This window comes from Notothenia rossii (genome assembly GCF_949606895.1).
Source record: "Notothenia rossii genome assembly, chromosome: 8".
NCBI lineage: Eukaryota > Metazoa > Chordata > Actinopteri > Perciformes > Nototheniidae > Notothenia > Notothenia rossii.
In genome coordinates, this window is record NC_136906.1 from 10,660,410 (window position 1) to 10,681,853 (window position 21,444).

Here is a 21,444-nt window from a genome sequence, read left to right on the forward strand (position 1 = left end):
ATGTGTTCTTTCATAGTTTGGATGTCGTCGGTATTAATCTACAATGTAGAAATTAATAAAAATAAATAAAAACCTTCGAATGAGAAGGTGTGTCTTTTGACTGATACTGGAAGTTACCATGGAGATAATATACAAGGTAAGAAGTGAATCAGAGTCTTTAGGACCGAAAACTCTGAGTTAACCCCATCCTGCTTCGTAGTACAGGCCACAAGTGGAGATTAATGATAAGACGTACTGCTTTGAATACAAATGCAATATAAACCGGGGGGGCAGTTTTCCCTCCCTCACCTTGCGTACGCTTTGACGTAAATTTGCCGGGAACTCAGGTCTTTTTTCATTGGCAGGGTACAGCGCAGGCAGGGTACAGTCGCTCCGTGTTTTACTTCCTTGTCTTTACCAATGAGTTTCCGCCTTTTCGGTGACGTCATTGTCTACTCCTTTTGCTGTTGGTCCTCGAAACAAGTTTTCCCCGCGTTCATCGGTGAAAGTTCACAAATTGAAGGATAGTGGCGGGAGCTTTTGTCAGTCGGGGGCTGTTGTGAAGGAGTAACTTTGATAGGTATTTATAACTTTATTAGAAACGTACCCGCTGTTGTTGGTTAGTCAGTGTAAATAGTTAGATCTGTGCTGCGTTTGAGAAAGATTAGCTTTGGCATGATGGTCTGTTTTGGTTACTTTGGAGCTTGCTAGCTTGCTTATAGCTCATAACAAAAGAAAACAGCCTGTAGTCTCCCCGAAAAGGAACTTGCATAAACTATACTGATGTAACACAGAGGTTAAAATATATGAAATCTGGCAGGGAGCTGTTGAATGTAAAAGTACATAATTAACACGTGCATAAGTGATCAACTTTAACCATGAGTGGACTTAACTGAAATGGCATTGCTTGAGAACACACAATGCGGCTTACACTAGTGTACATGATGCCTACTGGATAATGTGTAGTATGCAGTTACAAGGATTAAAGCATGTTAGTTACACGGCTAATGGGCTACAATACATACTGTGCAGTGTGCATGGTTGTCTCTCATTTTTTTGTGCGACCACCTGACATCCAGATGGTTACATTCCACCTCCCCCTGTTTATGAAATTAACAACAACGCATCTTTTGTTTACTTTGTCTCTAATTACTTTACTTTTGCAAATGTTGTCTCCTCTTTTTCTGTTCAAGTTTGCACTATTCTTTTTAGTATTATTTTTCACTTCATCAGGTCCTTTGAGAAACACACTGTGATTACAATTTTGGAAACCTTTTTATTGACTGTCCATGCAAACCCATAGTTTTTTAATTTCAGACTATATGCACTGGCACTGCATAGTGCATACCAAATGTTCCATAGCAGTATAAGGAATGTTAACCCAAGTCAATTCAGTTGTAATCTATCATAATGTTTTGCATTGCAGGTGGGAATACTCTCTTAGGGTAGAACAGGAGGACTTTGATATTCAGATTCTGATTACACTCACTAATATAACTACTATCATTCAGGGTGTATTGCTCTGCTATCATAGGTGCCTGCTTAACAAAGTCAAGCTATTTCTTTCTCTGTAATCATCCGTATAACTTGTCTTTTCCCTCCAATGTTTCTTGCAGGCATGGATTCTAAAAGACGCAATGGTGGCCCTAAATTTGGCGGTGCGTCCCAGGCCAAACGGGGGAAACCTTCTGATGAATGGGAGGACAGTCCATCGCAGTTTGAAGAGGAGTTGTCCATGTTTGAAGAAGCAGAGATGGAGTCAGAGGAGATGGAGGGGCAAGCAGGGCATGATGTTATTCCCGTGGGTAAGTGTTGGACAGAAAAGCTCACAGTCATAGGTGGCAGAAGTACAATGGTTTCCTGATTAAGGAAGAGATTATTGAGTTATGTAAATGACATGTCAAGCTGTACTGTAAACTGGGGCATCTACACAATACTTTTCTGCAGAACCTAGCTATCTTTCGAATAATAATAATAATAATGTTATTTTACAGTGTGATTTTTATTTCTATTTTAGGTAAGTAATTTGTGTGGCTGCTGGATCCAGGTCTGAATGGCCAAATCACTAATACAGTGATGTCTTGAGTAAATTAAGCTTGCTTAGTTCTCAAGTATAAGCAGGTTTAGCTAATGGCTTTGCATTGTGTATAATGCAACTGTGTTCTAACAATAACAGACTGGATTTAGTTAAACTTGTTACAGGAAATTCAAATGACCTTTACTGTGTTGATTCGATTTTCTCAAATGCTTCAACAGTTGTTGGCTGTGCTTTTTGGAATAATAAATAATGCACTGATTTGAACTTTTCTATCCACCTTGTTTTTCAGGTGACCTCTTCTCAGCAGACCTGAACCCTCGTTGGCGGCGGCCTATTGCCGCTTCCCTGGACCCGTCATCAGAAAGTTTGGTGTTTCAGCAGATTGATCTCGACTATTATTTAGGTAATTATTAGCAATAACCCAGCCATCTTTTTTTCTTTGTTGTTTGGAACTAAATGACTTGATGAGTGTAGAAACTGATCACCTGCTTAAATACGGGCGCTGTATGTAAGACAAATTTCCATCTGTTTTGTTTCCACTTTGCAGGGGCGACGGTGGCAGGCATGCCCGGCCAGTCCCAGGGAAAAGTCCCGATCATTCGAATGTTTGGGGTGACAGACAGTGGCAACAGTGTGTGCTGCCATGTCCACGGTTTTGCGCCTTACTTCTATGTTCCTGCACCAGCTGGTGAGTACTTGCCATTACTTTGTCAATACATAGAATCTGCGAATAATATAAAAATAATACACATCTGCGCAGTACATTAGCTTTCAGTACATTACCATTGAACATTCTCTCAGTAGAAGACATTTCTATCTTTTTGGCAAGCATTTTTTCTGAATGATTCCAGTTTTTTAGCCTAAAATAATTGATGAATTTGATTAAATCTTACAATGTTTCCTCTTTCTGCTTCCTTTTGAAAAGGGTTCAAATCAGACTTCCTGGGTGAATTTAAAAGAGAGTTGAACTCTGCTGTCCTGAAGGACATGCGCTCCAATAAGGACAACATATCTGTCACAGTGTTGGCTGTGGACATCACCCGCAAAGAGAGTGAGTACAAGTGAAGTGTGTGAAGGGATCTTTAACACTCACAAGTCTGTTTCTTAATCTGATCAATATGAAACAGGATTTCACCCAACTTTACACTTGCAGGCATGTACGGTTACCATGGGAAACGCATTTTGGATTTTTTGCGGATTACCATGGCGATGCCACGTCTCATCGCCCCAGCTAAGAGGCTGCTGGAGCAGGGCTTCAAGTACGGACCTTTCCCCATCCAGTGCTACCAATCCTATGAGGCCAACATCGATTTTGAGATAAGGTGTGTGTGTGTGTGTGTCTTTGGGTATTATGGTAAAGATGATATGATAACGTGTTGCTTCTAAAGTTCTTTTTTTCAAAACATCTGTATTAAAGCAACTATATCTGTTATTTGAAGCCTAATGAGTGTCTCTTTGTTAGGTTTATGGTGGACTGTGACGTGGTGGGATGCTGCTGGATTGAACTTCCCAAAAGCAAGTTCAGAGTTCGTGAAGAGAAGCTCGTGGGGGGAACAGATCCTAGGTACCCCAGCAAGGTAGGTCCAAGTTCACATTTCAACTTGTTGCATAACACTGTCTGGTCTGACGATAGACTTTTAGTGATCATAAAAAACTGTTCTGTCAGGCTTTTACAATGTTGATCATCTTCCTCCCCCCGTGTTGTCCTTTAGGAGAGCCTGTGTCAGTACGAGGTGGATGTGGGATGGACAGATCTGATAAGTCACCCTACAGAGGGAGACTGGCAGAGGATCGCTCCGCTCAGGGTGCTCAGCTTCGACATCGAGTGTGCAGGAAGAAAAGGTGGGTTTCATTCTCTATTGCACTCTAAACAGCATGCATACTAAAACCCATTACAAATTTTTGGCCACGAGATCAGATATACTTGACCTTACTTACATACTCGATGAAAAGAAAATGCAGAGTTTGATTCTGATGTAAACATTTATCTTCCCAGGAATCTTCCCAGAGGCAGACAAAGACCCTGTGATTCAGATAGCCTCTATGGTGCAGCGCCAGGGTGAGTCCGAGCCCTTCATCCGCACCGTGTTCACGCTCCAGTCCTGTGCCAGCATCGTGGGCTCTCAGATTTTATGCTTCACACAGGAGAAACAGCTACTGCAGGTACGCACACTCGCTTCAGTGAGGCCTAAAAAACATAACTATTAGACGTGTTGTTGTTGATCATTTGTTATGTCATTGTGTTTCTGTGAGCAGAGCTGGGCTGAGTTTTTGAGGACAGTGGACCCAGACATCATCACCGGATACAACATCCAGAACTTTGACTTTCCCTACTTGATCAACAGGGCAGCTACTTTAAAGGTGCCACATTTTGTGAAATCAAACAAGTTGTAAAATCACCAGATTAACAGTAATGCACAAAAGTACATGAGCACAACCTCCAGAAGAATGTATTAATGGTCATATTTGTGTAAGACATTCCTGTTTTGTCTTTTAACTCACTCAAACATGTTTTTGGTGTTCAGGTGAATTTCTTTCCCTACCTCGGCCGGGTGCGAGGCATCAAGTCAGTCATGCGAGACTTAAACTTCCAGAGCAAGCAGATGGGCCGCAGAGAGAACAAGATCATTAACATGGAGGGCCGAGTCCAGTTTGATCTACTGCAGGTCAGCTTCAACATCAACTTTAAAGGAGACATGTCATGCTTTTCCGGTTATTACCCATCCCCTTGTGTGTTTATGAAGGTTTTAATGTAAACGGTCTGCAGAGTCAAAAACCCTCAAAGTACACCCTGTAGCGAGTAAAACTCTAACACAGAGAAGACCTCCCCAAACGCCTCGTTGGAGATTTCTCATTTTCCATTGTTTACTTTCTGGGTATCGCTACGTAGGGATACCCAGTAGCCACGGCAAGAGCTAGGACCAGGCTGATTGGTCCAAATTAACCAATCCACGGACTTCCTCACACACACACACACACACACACACACACACACACACACACACACACACACACACACACACACACACACACACTTATTGTTTTTACTTCGGCTGTGACTTTGTGTGTGCTCAGGATGAGTTTGGCTGTGTTTCGCTGTGTATCGCTAAACAAGGAAACCACACCTCCACGGAGCTCAGCGCGATTCACAACGTCTCGACCAATCAGAGCACACTGTGCTCACAGGGAGGGTGGGGGCTGGAGCTATTGGAGCTACAACGAGCCGTTAAAGGCAGAGAGTGAAATTCAGTGAATACACGTAGTTTACAGAGATGCTGATGAGAAACCAAAGGGATTTTGGAAAATTGCACAATATAAATCTATTCTAGTAAACCTCAACAATGGAATTATGATCAGTGGAAATGGCCATGACATGTCTCCTTTAACAATATTTAAGTTACAAGCAGTTGAGTCAGACCGCTTTGATTGAACACAGTCTGATTAGTATTATTGTCTCAGGTTCTTCTCAGGGATTATAAACTGCGCTCCTACACACTGAACGCTGTGAGTTACCACTTCCTACAAGAACAGAAAGAGGATGTGCAGCACTCCATCATCACTGATCTGCAGGTAAAGCACAAACTGGTGAAACTTGTTGCATCTGGAAGAGAGATTGCTATCGTGAAAAGATTCAAAATGAACTTCCCTCCTGTTTGTTTTTCTCCACCACAGAATGGCAACGAGCAGACTCGTCGCCGTCTAGCCGTCTACTGCCTGAAAGACGCCTACCTCCCGCTGCGCCTGCTGCAGAAGCTGATGTGTGTGATTAACTACATGGAGATGGCCAGAGTGACGGGCGTTCCCCTCACCTACCTGCTCTCCAGAGGGCAGCAGATCAAGGTCGTCTCTCAGCTGCTGCGACAGGTAGCCAAGGCAAACACATGGGAGAGTTACTGTATGTATATGTACAGATTTAAGTATGAAAACTGTCTGTGTGTGTTTAGGCCATGAAGCAGGACCTGGTCATGCCTGTTGTGAAGACAGAAGTAGGAGAAGACTACACCGGAGCGACTGTCATTGAGCCGGAGAAAGGGTATGTACATCTGCTGTTAGTGTGAGTGTATGCTCTCAGTGTGAAGCCTCTCTCATACCTGTCCTTTACCGTCTCTTTCTCTGTAGGTATTACAGCATCCCCATTGCTACGCTGGATTTCTCCTCCCTGTATCCGTCCATCATGATGGCTCACAATCTGTGCTACACCACCCTGCTGCAGAAAGGCTCAGGGGAACAACTGAGGTCAGAAGTTATTTTTGCTTGAGTGTGTTTCAAAATCCAAAAGAGAATTTGTTTTTGATCTGTGTCAAACTGCAAACATTTCAAATGAACCCTTCTGGATTGTAAACGTTTAAAAGGCTCTGAATATATTTTGTTTCTCTAAACTTCGTCGTCTTGCAGCTAAAATGTGGATCACAAAATGTCGAATTTATGCCACTTTCCTTCTGTTAAATCTTATGAGCTAAATGGGGATTTCAGTATACAGTGATGCAAATTAGTCGCTTTTCGGCGCCTCCCGCTTTTTTTAACGCTGATTTGGGTGACTTGTGTAATTCATGGAGAACCGAAGAGTTTTCGTTTTGGGGGGGGGGTCAGTCACGGACAACTTCTCACTTCAAAAAAGAAGAAGAAATCTAGATCGCAAAATAATTAAACAAGCAAGTGCCTGTTTTTCCTGACCAAGGACAAGTTCATTGAACACAACACGAGCGTAACGTGTCTTCACCATAGGTCTTCACATGGTTATGTCTCGTCTGGATGGTGTAACGGAGAGCATCGGAACGCTGCTCCAGCTCTTCAAATATTGCAGTACCTATAAGGAGCCGTACACATGGCGCAGTGTTTGCGTGGCTGTGTCTTTAGTTGTAAGCACAGTGGCGATCTGTTGTTATTAGCATCTGGTTAGCTTGCTATGCTAACAAATCTGTTGTTATTAGCATCTGGTTAGCTTGCTATGCTAACAAATCTGTTGTTATTAGCATCTGGTTAGCTAGCTATGCTAACGAATTTAAAGAGCTTTTCTACAACCAGGTGGAAGAGAGCTCTCTCCTGAGAGGCTCAAATAACCTCAGCTCAGTGAGGTTAAGGCACACCTTGATATGATCATTATAGTTATTAACAATTATTAACATCTATAAAATACTATATGACAGTAACAAAAAAAAGTTGTTAAAAATAACAAGAATAGAGTTTGAAAGGGGAGTGATTTGTAAAATATCCCAAAAGAAAAATCTGTCATTGTCAGATGGTATATTACGCTGTTTTTTTTCTGCTTCGAATAGTTCTCTCTTTTTTCACCATACCTGTGTTTGTATCACTGAGTATGCATTTAACCAGCCTGTAGGCTTATTTTAGTTAACAGTTTACACTTTTGTTAACATCACTTCTCTACAAGGATTTAACCTGGAACATGTCAATGACTTCCATCTTCAGCTTTTATTATTCATTTAGACTTCAATTTACAATTAAACACATAAAACGTAAAAGTGTTCATGTATGTTGTCAATGAGCTAACATCTGAACCGGTTGTGTTTCTTCAGCCTCGCTCCAGAGAACTTCATCAAGACTCCCACTGGGGACATGTTTGTGAAAAGCTCCGTGAGGAAAGGACTCCTGCCTGAGATCCTGGAGAACCTGCTGTCTGCCAGGAAGAAGTATGTCAAATAAATCACTCGATTAGACCGACCTGAACTAAAGCTAACGGTTTGCTATTCTGTAGACGGCTCCAGTCCCACTGTACCTATCCATCGAATCTTACTTGCTGGTAACCCTTGTAGTGTCTCTGGAAAAATAACAACATTTGTAGGGGGGGCCCGTCTTCATCAAGTAGTTGACTAATTAGTGGATTTGGTATAAGGCGACTAAGAATTCTTAAGTCCTTTTTTCATGCTGAATGGTTATTTTCAGGAAACGTATTGGCAAATCTCTGTTAAACACAGTTTTCCAGTTGATTAGATCAACTATGAATGTATTTACTTTACAGGCCTAAAGATGGTGTACCAGAACAAAACTCAGGAATCATTTATAAAATACTTATTATTTATTTTAGTCACAACAGAGAAAAAATAATTTGGCAGACATAGCTTCCTGCTCATTCTCTCCCACTTTGTCCACAGGGCCAAAACGGAGCTAAAGAATGAGACGGACCCCTTCAAGAGGCAGGTGCTGGACGGCCGGCAGCTGGCTCTCAAAATCAGTGCAAACTCCGTGTACGGCTTCACGGGGGCTCAGGTCGGCAAGCTGCCCTGCCTGGAGATCTCTCAGGTGGGCACTTTACTCTGGGTCTCATGTCGGTGTTAAAGTGAATGTACTTTGTTCTCCTTTTGATACAATTATTGGAAACCAAACAGAGGGTTTTCATTACATTTGGTTTCATTATGGCAGCTTGCAGTTTTGAATGGATTCAACATAATACTATTAGGCATAGGTCTACTTATATGGATAACTTATTACAATACATGAATCGATATCAACCTCTCCTTAGCTTGAGAAATAAACATTTACCTGTAAAATGTGCACCGTTAAACAGTTTGCAGACTGCCACTCACAACATTTAGTTTTAAAAAATACCAAATGTTTACAACTCTGGCTCAAACACAGCTGTTTTTAACTTCAGGCTAAAGTCAGAGCTGGGAGGGTAAACTACAAAGATGTAGAGCAAAGATGTGTGTGTAGATAGAAGCACCAGAACAGGTGGAACAAACGTGTTACAATCAGCCACAACAATCTGTTTTTCTTGCTGTTCTGTGGAGGGTTGACTTGGTTACACCCCCACAGAGAGCTGTTTCTACATGAGCTGTTTGAGATAAAAAGCCTTAGGCAATTTTGTCCCTGTCATTGAAAGACATGGTGATGCTTTTCCTTCATTGCTGATGGCCTCTGGTTTCAACCCCACTGATCATTTAGTGATTTTAAATTGTAATCGTCTTTTCTCTCATTTAGAGCGTCACAGGTTTTGGAAGACAGATGATCGAGCAAACCAAACAGCTGGTGGAGTCCAAGTACACCATTTCCAATGGTTACCAAGGTGATGCCAAGGTGAGGAACTGCGCCCGATATCCTATCTTTGTTCCTTACTTGTAGTTAACACCTTTAATGTATGAAGGCTTTGGAACCTCCTATCTGAAGTTGTTTAATGGACCCTCTTTGTGTATGCGTTGTTTAAATGTTTTTATTTAAATGTTTTAAAGGTTATTTATGGGGACACGGACTCCGTCATGGTTAAGCTCGGAGTTGCCACAGTGCAGGAGGCCATGAACATCGGGAGGGAGGCGGCAGAGTGGGTGTCGACTCATTTCACACCTCCCATCAAACTGGAGTTTGAGAAGGTAACATTTCTGTCCACTTAGATTTATCAAAGCATTTGTCTTAGTCATTTTAACGTCTGTGTCTTGAATGGGCCCTTCTGGCCCACGTGCTTGAGAACAAAACGTAAAAGCCATGATTTGGACCAGTGTTTCCGCCAGACCAGGGCTGAGAGGGCGTCCACCCCGAGAGCGGCGGCGGCGGGGGATGGGGGGGGGGGTTGTTTTGAATTTTGACTTGAGCCGTCCCTTATAGATACTGTATTTTTACATTTTAAAGCATGTTACCACAGTTTACCATGGAGCTTCAGTTTCGCCGCTGCGAGGCTCCGGTGCTCCGAAAAGAATCCCACCAGACTCCTTTGCCCCTCCAACAAAGGGATGCCCTTGTCCTTTTTCCTTTTTGTCATTTCAAGCGATACAAACTCCCGATCTTCTCTCGAATTATTAATATTTTTGGACGGCAAGACGGCCCCCTGGCGGAAACGCTGATTTGGACCATAGAATAGTTTGAGCGTCCCCCTCATTAGAGGTGTGTTTTGTCCCTTCCACAGGTGTACTACCCATACCTGCTGATCAACAAGAAGCGCTACGCAGGCCTGTATTTCTCCGGAAGTGCAGACACTCATGAAAAGATGGACTGTAAAGGCATTGAGACGGTCCGCAGGGACAACTGCCCTCTGGTGGCTAACCTCATCAACACCTGTCTGCAGAAATGCCTCATAGACAGGTACAGACACACACATTCTGTTCTTATTGAAACATCAGTGCAGAAGATATCCAGTGATTTCAGACATTATTCACTTTACAATCCATCAGATACATTTACTTTTCAAACCTTATGATCCTGCAACTCCCTGACACAATAAGCAAATTAAGCATGAAGCGTTTTAAGCACCAGGAAAAGCGCTAAATAAATCAAATGTATTATTATGTTATAATAATAATAATTAAAAAAAAGAAAAGGTCTACATTTATCTAAAGACAACGAACCTTAACAACACTATTAGATTTTGGTTTGTTCTGAAAGTAATCACTGCTGTTGTGATGTCTCTTCAGGGATCCTCAGGGTGCCGTGGCTCACGCTAAAGAAGTGATCTCAGACTTGCTGTGCAACCGCATCGACATCAGCCAGCTGGTCATCACCAAGGAGCTGACGCGCACGGCGCAGGAGTACGCCGGCAAACAGGCGCACGTAGAGCTGGCCGAGAGGTGTGTGACACTCAGCCTCTCCTTTCAATGAATATATAACATCATGTTTTTCTGGGATACGCTCAATCTAACGTCCTGATGTCTCTCAGGATGAGGAAAAGAGACGCCGGCAGCGCCCCGAACCTGGGGGACCGAGTGCCGTACGTCATCATCAAGGCTACAAAGGGAGTGGCAGCGTACATGAAGTCAGAGGTCTGTAGTGATCTTTAATTATTTGTCTACATCATTTGATTTGATTTGTACACCCCTGTTCTCTTGTTTTTTGCATTTTAAGAAATCACAGGGCGTACACAACAAAGGGAACTGCAGTTTAAAAGATAATACGAAAAATAACAATCAACGGATAAGAAAAAAGACAAAAAAAACAGTTTGAACATCTATTAATATCGTATAGCTAACAGATTACGGATTCATCATTAATTCTAAATGAACAGTCACCTCACTGGAGGGTCATTGGTTATATTTTGTGTTACCTCATCCACTTTTCCAATCTTTACTCAAATATATGAACTAGATTTATTATTTTCCATTCCATATTTACTTTATAATTCCTTAACCAATTCCTTGTCATTTGTCTAATTATTGCTACTTTAAATAGTAGGAATAAGTAATAATTCTTCTTCTTGATCTCTTCTGGTGTTTTTATAAGTGCTAGGATGTGTGGGTGCGTCCCCCTGCTTTTACACATGTTCATTTCCGGTGATATACATTTTTTCGCACATGTCTCTTCAGGACCCGATCTTCGTGCTGGAGAACAACATCCCCATCGACACACAATACTACCTGGAGCAGCAGCTGTCCAAACCCCTGCTGAGAATATTTGAGCCCATCCTGGGCGAGAGCAAGGCCGAGAACATCTTGCTCAGTGAGTCTGCGATAGTGCTGAAACAGTTCCTCGATTAACTCAAAAAGCTTTGATGCAATTTAGGTCATTGGGTGCAGCCCTATTCTACAACCACACACATACGATAGTCTTATTTTAATTTAGAAAATAACATGACACATTTTAAAGCCCTATTATTAGGAAAAACGTGATTCAGTAATCTAATGTTTACTTTGACAACAACCAAAGCAAGAGTCAATGCTGTACAGTCCAGCCAATCAGTGTTCATTTTGGGAGCTGTTTTTGATTTAGTCTTAGTCTTTAGACGAAAATGGTTATTAGTTTTAGTCACATTTTAGTCATTCCTACCCTTCGTAGTTTTAGTCTAGTTTTATTCGACGAAAACTCAAAACGTTTTAGTCAACTTTTAGTCGATGAAAAATTACATTTTAGTCAAAATGTGTCTCTATACTCTCTGAACGCTCCGCCCCCGGCAGATCTCTGTGTCCGCTGCAGCATGTCTGTTAGGCCCCGCCCCCCGCACACAGAGAGACACAGGGAGATCGCTCTTCTGGAGTGAAGAGAGCAGAAATAATGATATTGCAAGTTAGAAACGTAAGATGCATTTTGACAGACAAGACGGACACTTGGGGGAAAATATGCTGCTTTTTGAATGTCCGATAGTGCACGATTAACCCCTTAGTCCCGTCTCGTCTCGTCAACGAAAACTAAATATACATTTCGTCATTGTTTTTGTTATCAAGAATCTATTTTTAGCTCGTCATCGTCTCGTCTTAGTCATGTAAAAAAGGTCGTTAACGAACATTCTTCGTCATAGTTTTCGTTGATGAAATGAACACTGATACACTTAAAATACTTCCTAAATAGTTTTCTATCTCTTTGAAATGTTACATACGCACCACAACACCTAGTAAAATCCCTCGTATGCGTTAACCTACCTCGTAATAAACCTGTTTCTGATTCTAAAGATGTAATATAGATATGCTAGTTAAATAAATGACACTTTGCATGTGTATGGTTTTTAAAGCTTTAAAAGTGAAAGTTGATTTCCTGGTGTGTTTCAGAGGGCGACCACACGCGCTGTAAGACGGTGTTGACCTCGAAGATCGGGGGCCTCATGGCCTTCGCTCAGAAGAGGAGCACCTGCATCGGTTGCAAAGCCGTGCTCAAAAGCGACAGTATGTGTGCTCAGACTTTGAAGATTTACTATTTCCTTTTTCCCTAAAACAAGTGGTTTCGCTTTTTTGGTTAGACCACTTTTGACTCGAAGGGGTTTTACAGAGATCTGTGTGTGTAACATCTACCGTGTGTCTTTGCAGCCGCTGTGTGCGATTTCTGTAAGAAGAAGGAGTCTGAACTGTACCAAAAAGAGGTGGGCGAATAACTGGTATAACATGTACATTTCATTTATCCAATGTTTTGATCAAAAGCAACTTACCACGGGATCAATCTACCATGAATCAAATAAAGTCAATTCGCTGGAAAAGGGCCAAACCATTTTTAGTGCTACGTACAGAAATAAGGTTTTTCTTTTCGATTTTATATCCATGAGGCAGTTTCTCACTATCTGGGCTTAGTTGATTTGACTTGAAGGTTCCAGTTGTGCCTTTGTTTGTATAAAAGCTTTGAGTTATTGCTTTTTGTTTTGCTTTTAATCAAAGGTTGTCTAAAGTTATTCATATTGCCTTCTGGTAGCTCCTCAGAGAGACTTCAAGAGAATTCAATATCATGTATTATGGTAGATCAAGCAGAACGACTATTTCAATGTTAAATTCCAGTATTTATTCTATGTATTAACCCTTTCTAGTAAAGCATCACTCAAATGGTTATTTTGAAGTGTTTTAAGGTTTTCATATCTTATCAATACATTTCTAACGCTTATGGTTTCAATTTCAGATCTTCCACCTGAGCACTCTGGAGGAGCGTTTCTCCCGCCTGTGGACTCAGTGCCAGCGGTGCCAGGGCTCCCTCCATGAGGATGTGCTCTGTACCAGGTACATAAACATCACATATTTAAATGTTTCACTGCAGAATCGTGGCTGAGCACACAGTAACCCTGTCCCCTCCTCCACAGTCGGGATTGTCCCATCTTCTACATGAGGAAGAAGGTCCAGAAAGATTTGGATGACCAGAGCAATCTGGTGAATCGCTTCGGATGGTGAGAGGCTCCTTCCAGATGACCGCAAACTCATATCGTCTCTATTGTTCTTATGTCTGTAGTGCTTGTAAAAATGCATATATGTTACACTATTTCTATGTTTTCTACTATGAATAAAATGTCCTTTTTGTAAAATAAAATCAAGCGACAATCTATTTCTTCGTCATAGGATCATTTCACTATCATTGAAATATTTGTATTGGACCAAATACTGTACATACAGGATGCTGAGCCAGACTAAATGCACATGCAGTATTTCCTGTGTGAAGGGGTTTCGGCTGTATGAAACTACAGTCCCCAACTTTATTGACGTCATAGTAATTGTGATAGTGTCATTTTTCAGGAAATGAAAAGAGGAACTTCATTGCTTTCCTCAGAGTTATTGTGCCACTCATACCTCAAAAACCACATCCCCAAAACCCTGATTGTTAACGTTTGATCGCACGAACTGAGTGGGGAACTAGTTTTCTCTCTTGAAAGATTATATTTCACAAATGGAGTGGGAAACAGGCTTCCAGTTATTAGGCTTTAATAACTCTTCTTATTCTCAGATGATCACAGGTTCATGTACAGCTTGTGGGTTCAACCTCCCACACACATATATCAGTGTCTACGTCACAACTTCCCCACCCCTCCCCCGTCTGCTCCCCCAACCACAGGCCCGCACCTCAACCGGCATCACGGTGCAGCTCTATGATTGGCAGAGAGACGGGGGATGCCTGAGTGACACCCTCAGCATCCTATACAAGGTCGCTATAATATTATCTTTCAAGTCTTATCAGTAAAAGTGGGCGTGGCATTCAAGCACTACATTTCTTAGTGTGCAGTGGTGGAATGTAAACAAGTAGATTTACTCACATATTTTGGGTTACTTGTACTTTACTTGAGTATTTCCATTTCCTGCTACTTCGTACTTCTACATTTCAGAGGGAATTATTGTACTTTAACTGCACTACATGTATTTGACACTCGACTTGTGATCCTTGAGTACATTTAGCTGATCATACCTTTTACTGAACTCAAGACTTTTATTTGTAATGGTGTACGTTTAGACTGTGACATTAGTACTTTTACTTAGAGGATGTGAGAACCTTTTAGTGTTGGCGGTAAATTCTTGTGTCGTGCATTTCTTTTTTTGACCACACATTCAATCTTAACCAGCAAAGATCAACATTGGATAAACAAAACAGACGACACGTTAAAGCTGAAGGCATTTACTTGTTCATTACAGCAGAGTTCATTACAGATTGAAATGCTGCTGTTTAAACACCATAGCTAGAGACCCTTCATGGATGAATTGACTTCAGCTAGCAGGATGCTAACTGAGGTTAGCGCATAACACTTAATGAATAAGTGGACAGCAGTTTGTTGATGCAGACGTTTTTTTAAATCGGGGAATGCTGTTTTTTTTTTTAATGCTTTAAAAATAGAAGTTTAACTATCCATTTTATTTAGGTGACAGTTATACCAAAGAGGACACACATGGCTATAACTGAAATGCCCTATTTAATATCCTTAATGATAAATGAATGATCTGAAGGCCCAATACTGGGAACACACACCTCTTCTGACATATTATTGGGTTAACTGTACTGCTGTGCTGTTTCAAGGCAAACTCAGTACCTAAAGGGTTAAAGATCCATCCTGTCTCGTGTGTGTTCAGACCGGAGTGCTATCCAGATATTCCTCAACCTTTATTTCACTTATTATGAAGCATGATTAGTTAACAGGACTGTTTCTGTGTGTGAGCTCTGACGAGAAAAGCCGAGGTAAACACCCGTTTCTTCACCAGTGTGGTTTAAATGTTGCTAAACTAAACCACCAGAAACACTGACATAACAAAATGTGCATTAAAAGTGTACTTTGGAATACAGTGTGGAACAAACAGCAGGGCTGACACTTCAAACAGTAAGCTAATGATGGACACACACATCCCAACCAAGCATTTGACACAGCTTTCAGTCTGTTATTCCTGTAAAAAAAAAAACACCATATTCCTGAGTAAACTTTACCTAGATAGAAATGAATAAAGTGCACCTAGGAGACTGGAACACAGTTTCGAGGCTTTGTTAATGTGGTGATCCTATCATGATACCGTATATATCCAATGAAAATGCTGTGAGACAAAAATACTGCTGATGTGTTTGAAGCCCCAGAGGACGCTCTAACCTTTTAAAAACCTGAAGGGGAAGACAACAAACATTTACCAAAGTATTGACCAATCATCTAGAAGCAAATAACCCTAACCCCTTTCACAGTAAACATTGTACTGGTCAATATATTTCCATGTAGGACTCCATAAAAACAGATGTGTTCCGAGTAATCAAAAAAAACCACCCTACGCAGAGAGTCCTAGAACAATATTGGAGATTTGGACTGAATGTGCAAAGTACTCTCTGCACCGCTGTGTTGTCAACAGGAGCTGTAAAATCACTGGCTGGACAAAAATCACAAGTCAAAGAGAAATATCTTTACAGACAAATCAATCTTTTTATCCCAGACTCCAACTAAGTCTGACAAACTTAACTAAACTCAACTAAAACTGCAGTTTCTAGATGTTTGTTCAGAAAACTGAAAGAAAAAAAATGAACTTACAGCATTGTGGTGCCACACTGTAAATGGAAACTTAGACAGCAGTGAAAATGGATTTTGCCACGTCTGCTTTCCTGTCTGGAGATATGCCACCTCCATCCAACGTGACAGAGGAGGTGCAGTGTGTTAGGGCAAGCATGAAACAAGTGCGATAAAGGATGTGCTACTGTGTGTGTGTGTGTGTGTGAGTGTGTGTTTTGCTATAGTATAGTGCAACGTCTCTGCGGGCTCTTCTTGCTCTTCTTGTTGCTGCGGTTGGTCTCCTTATACTTTCTAATTTCACGTACTAGTGAATAGAAAGCTTCCTCCACACCCTGCAAAACAGACAAAGAAATATTTGTCTCAAAAAATGTAATGTGTAATGATTTGGTCCTTTAGGTTCTGTAGGAACGCTGTCCATAACCAGAGGCTCTTGCATGCATCATTGCAGACTGCAAATGAGCGTCTTTCCACAATAATTGTAAACAGATGGTTAAGAAAACTGTTCAAATAAGCTTTGACGAGCAATAACATTCAAATGTGTGTTCCATGTTTATGACTCGGTAATAACACTTGAGTGTAATCTACATTATTTAAATATTAGACCCTTATTTAACCAGTGGGTCACATTGAAATGTCAAAAATATATTTCATGACAGAGCCCTGGCTTTGTCATTAGCATAAAAGTGTTTAAGCTAAATACACACAACATTTGAAACACATTAACCGTTCATACACCCTACGTACCTGTCTGGTTTTGGCAGAGGTCTCGACGAACGGGACTACGTAGCTTCGTGCGAGTTCCTGCGCCTGCCGGGACTCCACTGTGCGGGTTCCCAGGTCGCTCTTATTCCCCACCAGCACCATGGGGACACTGTCGCTGTCCTTCACCCTGTTGATCTGCTCTCTGAGGAGGACGGCACACACAAAAAGCATCTAAGAGAGACTGTGGACAAGTGACTTTTATCTCTGCAACAACTCATATTTTCATCAGTATTGTAGGGCTGTGTTTTTAAATCGATCGACAGAAAAATAACCCCTAACTATTCTGATCATTCATTCATTGTTGAGGTAACTTTTCATGCCAGCAATGCTATTTTTATATACACTCAGGGTATATGCAGGAATCCTGAAGTCAAATGTAAGACCTTTGAAGAGCTTTTTTAAGACCCTTTCCATACATTTTAAGACCTCATCGCCACTTTGAGTTCTAACCGGTTACCTTGGCGACACACTTTACCTCACATTGACTATATACAGTATTGATTGTCCTTCCTCCTTATCTTCCAACCATTTGGACGCAGACTTGCATTTCCCCATAACGATGTTGTTTAACAACCGGCGTAAACGGACCTCCGCGCGCTATCAAGCAGTGAGCGTGCGATAACCTTGGTTTTGAAACACTTAGATGGACTTTTTATTATTATTTTTTTTTTTTTATTCGTTTAAATTTTTTTTTTAATTTTTTTTAATTGTCTTTGACATATTTATAATTTGGACGACAGCCCAAACGATAAGTCCAGAAAATAATCTGCAGGTTAATCGCATATTAAAATAACATTAGTTGCAGTGAAGTGTTGCTTTATATATTTGGAGCAGTTCATGAATTTGCAAACAAGATTGTAGTGTGCATTTGACCCATTGAACTCACCATATTCAGCAGATATGCGGCACAGATAATTACAGTTCCTGCTCATCAGGAAGTTGCCTTTGTACTGCTAGACTGTCTGAACTAGCACACTACTCACATCTGAAAGTATGCTAGGCGCATCTAAACACTAATTGTGCCAAGTCAAACACATACCATTGAAATGGAATGCACTAACAGTCCTTCTCTCACAGTGTTGTTTCAGCTCCTTTGTTCAGCTATCTACAGTATGGCGATATGCACTAGGTAAAGCCCAAAGTATCTAGTACCTGTAGAGGTGAACGTCCTCGAAGGACTTGATGTTGTTGAGGGCGAACACACAGAGGAAGCCCTCTCCTGTCCTCATGTACTGGTCCCTCATGGCGCTGTACTCCTCCTGACCCGCAGTGTCCAGGATGTCCAGCAGACAAGTCTCTCCATCGATCACCACCTGCTTTCTGTACGAGTCCTGAAACACAGCGTCGACATGATCATGCAGGCGGCCAAAAGAAGAGCATGCCAAGAAATCTGGCAACGGATTGCATCATGGTTCATTCCCATGACAGTCACCGCTGCGTCATGCTGCAACTTGTTGAATGGAACGTTTTGTAAAGAAGTGGCGATAACGTGTTTGACTCACGAGACTTACAACCAACTTGTGTGGATTTCTAGGCATCAATGTGGGAAGAATATGAGATAACGTGATAAACTTAGCATTGTGTTGATTTACTTATGTCATTGGAAATTATTTTATACTAACAAGGGCTGACAGGAGATCTGCTTCAGTGAGTTTTAGCAGGTTTTATTTCAACTTTTGGAGGATTCTGCCGTTTTTAATAAAGCCTTCAGCCTCTCTGATGGTGCAGCATATTTGTGACATCATGGCCTTATTAATACCACGTTGCCCCTTTACACAGTCACGTTATACTCAACTGTTTTTTTTTTAATATCTATTGTGACTGTTTACTTTGCACATTAATTGTATTGTTCATACACAAACAGATGGTTAAGAAAACACAACAAACTACCCAGCAGTATGTGAAGCTGTTACAATAAGCTGTTGACTAGCAATAGCATTAACATGTGTCTTCCATGTTTATGACTAATACTTGAGTGACATTATTTCAATATTAAACCTTTATTTAACCAGGTAGATCACATTGAAATGACTAAATACCTTTCCTGACCGAGCCCTGGCTTTGTCAGTAGCATAAAAGTGTTTAAGCTAAATATACACAATATTTTAAAAAACACATCAAGTTTAAACTACAGGAACACAGACAAAGAAAGCAGATATAGCTCGAAAGCAATTACAATCTCTAGTTGAACTACCCTGCAACCTCTTCTAAATAAATACTCTAAATGGGATCAACCGATCTGTCCATCAGCAGCGTCAGAGAGCGTAAAGCCGTTAACTCATTTCACTGGGAGCCTCAGGGACTTCCAGTAAATGGTTGTCAATAGAGCACAAACACTAATATAACAATATGACTCATACAGCTGCAAGATTAATACTTTAACTCCTAATTTTTTTAAGTACACCCTGTTGCTTTACTTTTGTAAGGTGTTTAATGGCAGTCTTGACTTGTACTGGAGTATTGCTTTGCTATTTAAAATGTATTTATTCTTTCTATTAAAGTGCCCAGCCGAGATTTAAATAAGACACAAACATACCTTGGTCATAATTGGCCAGATTGATTTGAAATATTGCAATGTTTACTAATATAGGCCTATGAGAAAACACTACATAGGCTTTCCTGCTTCAATCTTTATATATTAAATATTGTAAAAGGCACATGTAAGGGAAGGATGAACCACTTAAGGCACAAGGGTGGGTAACATCATATCTTCCTGTGTATTAGTTGATGTCCGGTAACAGGACAGATGTGGTTTTGCAGTGGGTGTTTAAGAAGCTTTAAAGCCACATTAGTTCAAGAAAAACTCCCATTAATGAGTTCCGTGGTAAACTCATAGATTAGATATAGGCTATTATTATACAGTGGTGTTAAGTAATTAAGTAGATTAACTCAAGTACTGTACTTTAAAAAAAATTGTTTTACTCCACTATAATTCAAAGGTAAATTGTTACTCCACTATTTTTAATGTATTTAAATACCTTAAATTACATTGCAGATTTAGATTAGTGATGTGAAACATAATGAAAACTTTTAGTAAACACCTGGGGTAACATTCACAAGCTCCCTTACAGTGTACAAAGTAAATAACATGATATATATTATTCTGAAATGGGCCAATCTGCATAATTAGTACTTTCAGTCTATTCTAATGCTAATACTTTTCTACTTTTACTTGAGTAACTATTTGATTGCAGGACTTTTATTGCTACACCTCTTCCTCTCCATGTCACTGTGTCTGATGGGCAGCACCTCACCTCAATGGTCGGATCATATTCATCTACGAAGTGGTTCTGGATGAGCTGGATGGTGAGAGCGCTTTTCCCCACACCTCCTGCCCCGACCACCACAAGTTTGTACTCAGTCATGCCTGGAAAACATCAAATAATGCTATTAAACAAGTATCAAGGGGGAGATCCTGGTGAAGATGAACAAATCACAGCTTCTTCCTCCCCACACTGACATGGCGAAGACACTGACCCAGATTTAAGATTACCCTCCCCAACGTTACTTCTTTATGTTAAGTACATAGTTACTGAATCGATATTGGTAGAAGTCTTTCATCGTACTTACCTTAAGTGGAGTCTATCACAGCCAGTGAAAAGATAGTTAAAATAACGAGTAAAATGGATAAATGAGATTAGCTTGCTACATAACGTTAGCCTGAGACGATTTCCTTATTCAAAGACACTTGTAGACAAACTGCAGGATCTTTCCACAACTTGTTTTTCCTCAATACAGTTACGTGTCAGTATATGAAAAACAGATTGATGACGCTATTAGCACAATCTAACTTCATATAATGAATACATTAAAGCTTGAGTCCGTGCGAGTTCCTATTTGGTCTCCATTGTGGCTCATTGAAAGAAGCAGAGCACTTTCACGTTAATCCCCGTCATCAAACAACCAATGAACGGACGACAGTGAGACAGACGTCGCGACGGTCCAATCACATGGAGTGTTAGCTGTTAGCCCCGCCCATAGCTGGCAAATCAGTCCAATCATAAACAGGAGTAGCCCTTATTGGGCGTGGCTTTTCGGGCAAACTTTTTTTCTCTCTCAGATGGTTCTTCTCAACTCCTCAGATATATTAGATTCACATCACAAAGGAATTCATTTTCATATGAGCACCAATTGAATCTGTTTTATCAAAAAATGTAAAGCTTTACGAACTTCAGCATCATTTATTGCATTCCAATACAGCTCCGCAATTACTGCTATCTATCTATTTTATACGTAGGGCTTTTATTTTGAAAGAATTCTCCGAAATGGTCTGCCTTTACTAGAATTAGTGTTAAGCGCCCTCCTGTGGTAACATTTCCCATCTACAGTGTTACGTTTTGATTTCTGCACAATAATAATCCCTGTATAAACGTTATTAATGAAACAGAAAATGGCACGGGAGGTTAAAAGTAATAACACAGACTGCATTGATTCGGAGTCATTGGGTCTAATGACATGAACCCTATTGGAAAAAAACTTTTTTTATATCACAAAATATATTCATATCAAATTTAAGTCTAAAATCCAAATAAAAGGGGTGTGCCCTACTTGACCAGGGTAGTAATACAATGCTGCATTC

General features: G+C 40.8%; 2 protein-coding genes across 2 annotated transcripts; one reads left to right on the forward strand and one right to left on the reverse strand.

Annotated features, from left to right (window-relative positions):
* Positions 1 to 404: 404 nt before the first annotated feature.
* pold1 (polymerase (DNA directed), delta 1, catalytic subunit) lies at positions 405 to 13,684 on the forward strand. Its single transcript, XM_079643327.1, has 27 exons — positions 405 to 559; positions 1,596 to 1,784; positions 2,307 to 2,420; positions 2,565 to 2,705; positions 2,943 to 3,068; positions 3,171 to 3,339; positions 3,480 to 3,594; positions 3,730 to 3,859; positions 4,014 to 4,180; positions 4,274 to 4,378; positions 4,543 to 4,683; positions 5,477 to 5,587; positions 5,690 to 5,881; positions 5,962 to 6,050; positions 6,137 to 6,253; positions 7,552 to 7,665; positions 8,128 to 8,275; positions 8,954 to 9,049; positions 9,202 to 9,339; positions 9,870 to 10,045; positions 10,375 to 10,527; positions 10,617 to 10,719; positions 11,260 to 11,392; positions 12,436 to 12,549; positions 12,691 to 12,743; positions 13,268 to 13,365; positions 13,446 to 13,684. Exons 2-27 carry the CDS (start codon positions 1,598 to 1,600, stop codon positions 13,531 to 13,533), a joined length of 3,318 nt encoding a protein of 1,105 aa, XP_079499453.1. The 5' UTR covers positions 405 to 559; positions 1,596 to 1,597; the 3' UTR covers positions 13,534 to 13,684.
* A 1,043-nt stretch (positions 13,685 to 14,727) lies between these two features.
* Positions 14,728 to 20,739, reverse strand: LOC307015131 (GTPase KRas). The gene is made up of 5 exons (XM_079643546.1): positions 20,436 to 20,739; positions 20,120 to 20,232; positions 18,018 to 18,196; positions 16,848 to 17,007; positions 14,728 to 16,435 (listed from the first exon to the last, which is right to left on the reverse strand). Exons 2-5 carry the CDS (start codon positions 20,228 to 20,230, stop codon positions 16,322 to 16,324), a joined length of 564 nt encoding a protein of 187 aa, XP_079499672.1. The 5' UTR covers positions 20,231 to 20,232; positions 20,436 to 20,739; the 3' UTR covers positions 14,728 to 16,321.
* Between the last annotated feature and the right edge of the window lie 705 nt (positions 20,740 to 21,444).

What these genes read in the sequence shown, in the direction of transcription:
- pold1 (XM_079643327.1), top strand. Translation starts at nt 1,598, where the DNA reads ATGGATTCTAAAAGACGCAATGGTGGCCCTAAATTTGGCGGTGCGTCC. An exon ending in GCATGATGTTATTCCCGTGG is followed by an intron (nt 1,785 to 2,306) that starts GTAAGTGTTGGA and finishes CTTGTTTTTCAG; the next exon opens with GTGACCTCTTCTCAGCAGAC. An exon ending in CTGAACTGTACCAAAAAGAG is followed by an intron (nt 12,744 to 13,267) that starts GTGGGCGAATAA and finishes TTTCAATTTCAG; the next exon opens with ATCTTCCACCTGAGCACTCT.
- LOC307015131 (XM_079643546.1), bottom strand. Translation starts at nt 20,230, where the DNA reads ATGACTGAGTACAAACTTGTGGTGGTCGGGGCAGGAGGTGTGGGGAAA. An exon ending in AATATGATCCGACCATTGAG is followed by an intron (nt 18,197 to 20,119) that starts GTGAGGTGCTGC and finishes GCTGTGTTTCAG; the next exon opens with GACTCGTACAGAAAGCAGGT. An exon ending in GAGGACGTTCACCTCTACAG is followed by an intron (nt 17,008 to 18,017) that starts GTACTAGATACT and finishes CGTCCTCCTCAG; the next exon opens with AGAGCAGATCAACAGGGTGA.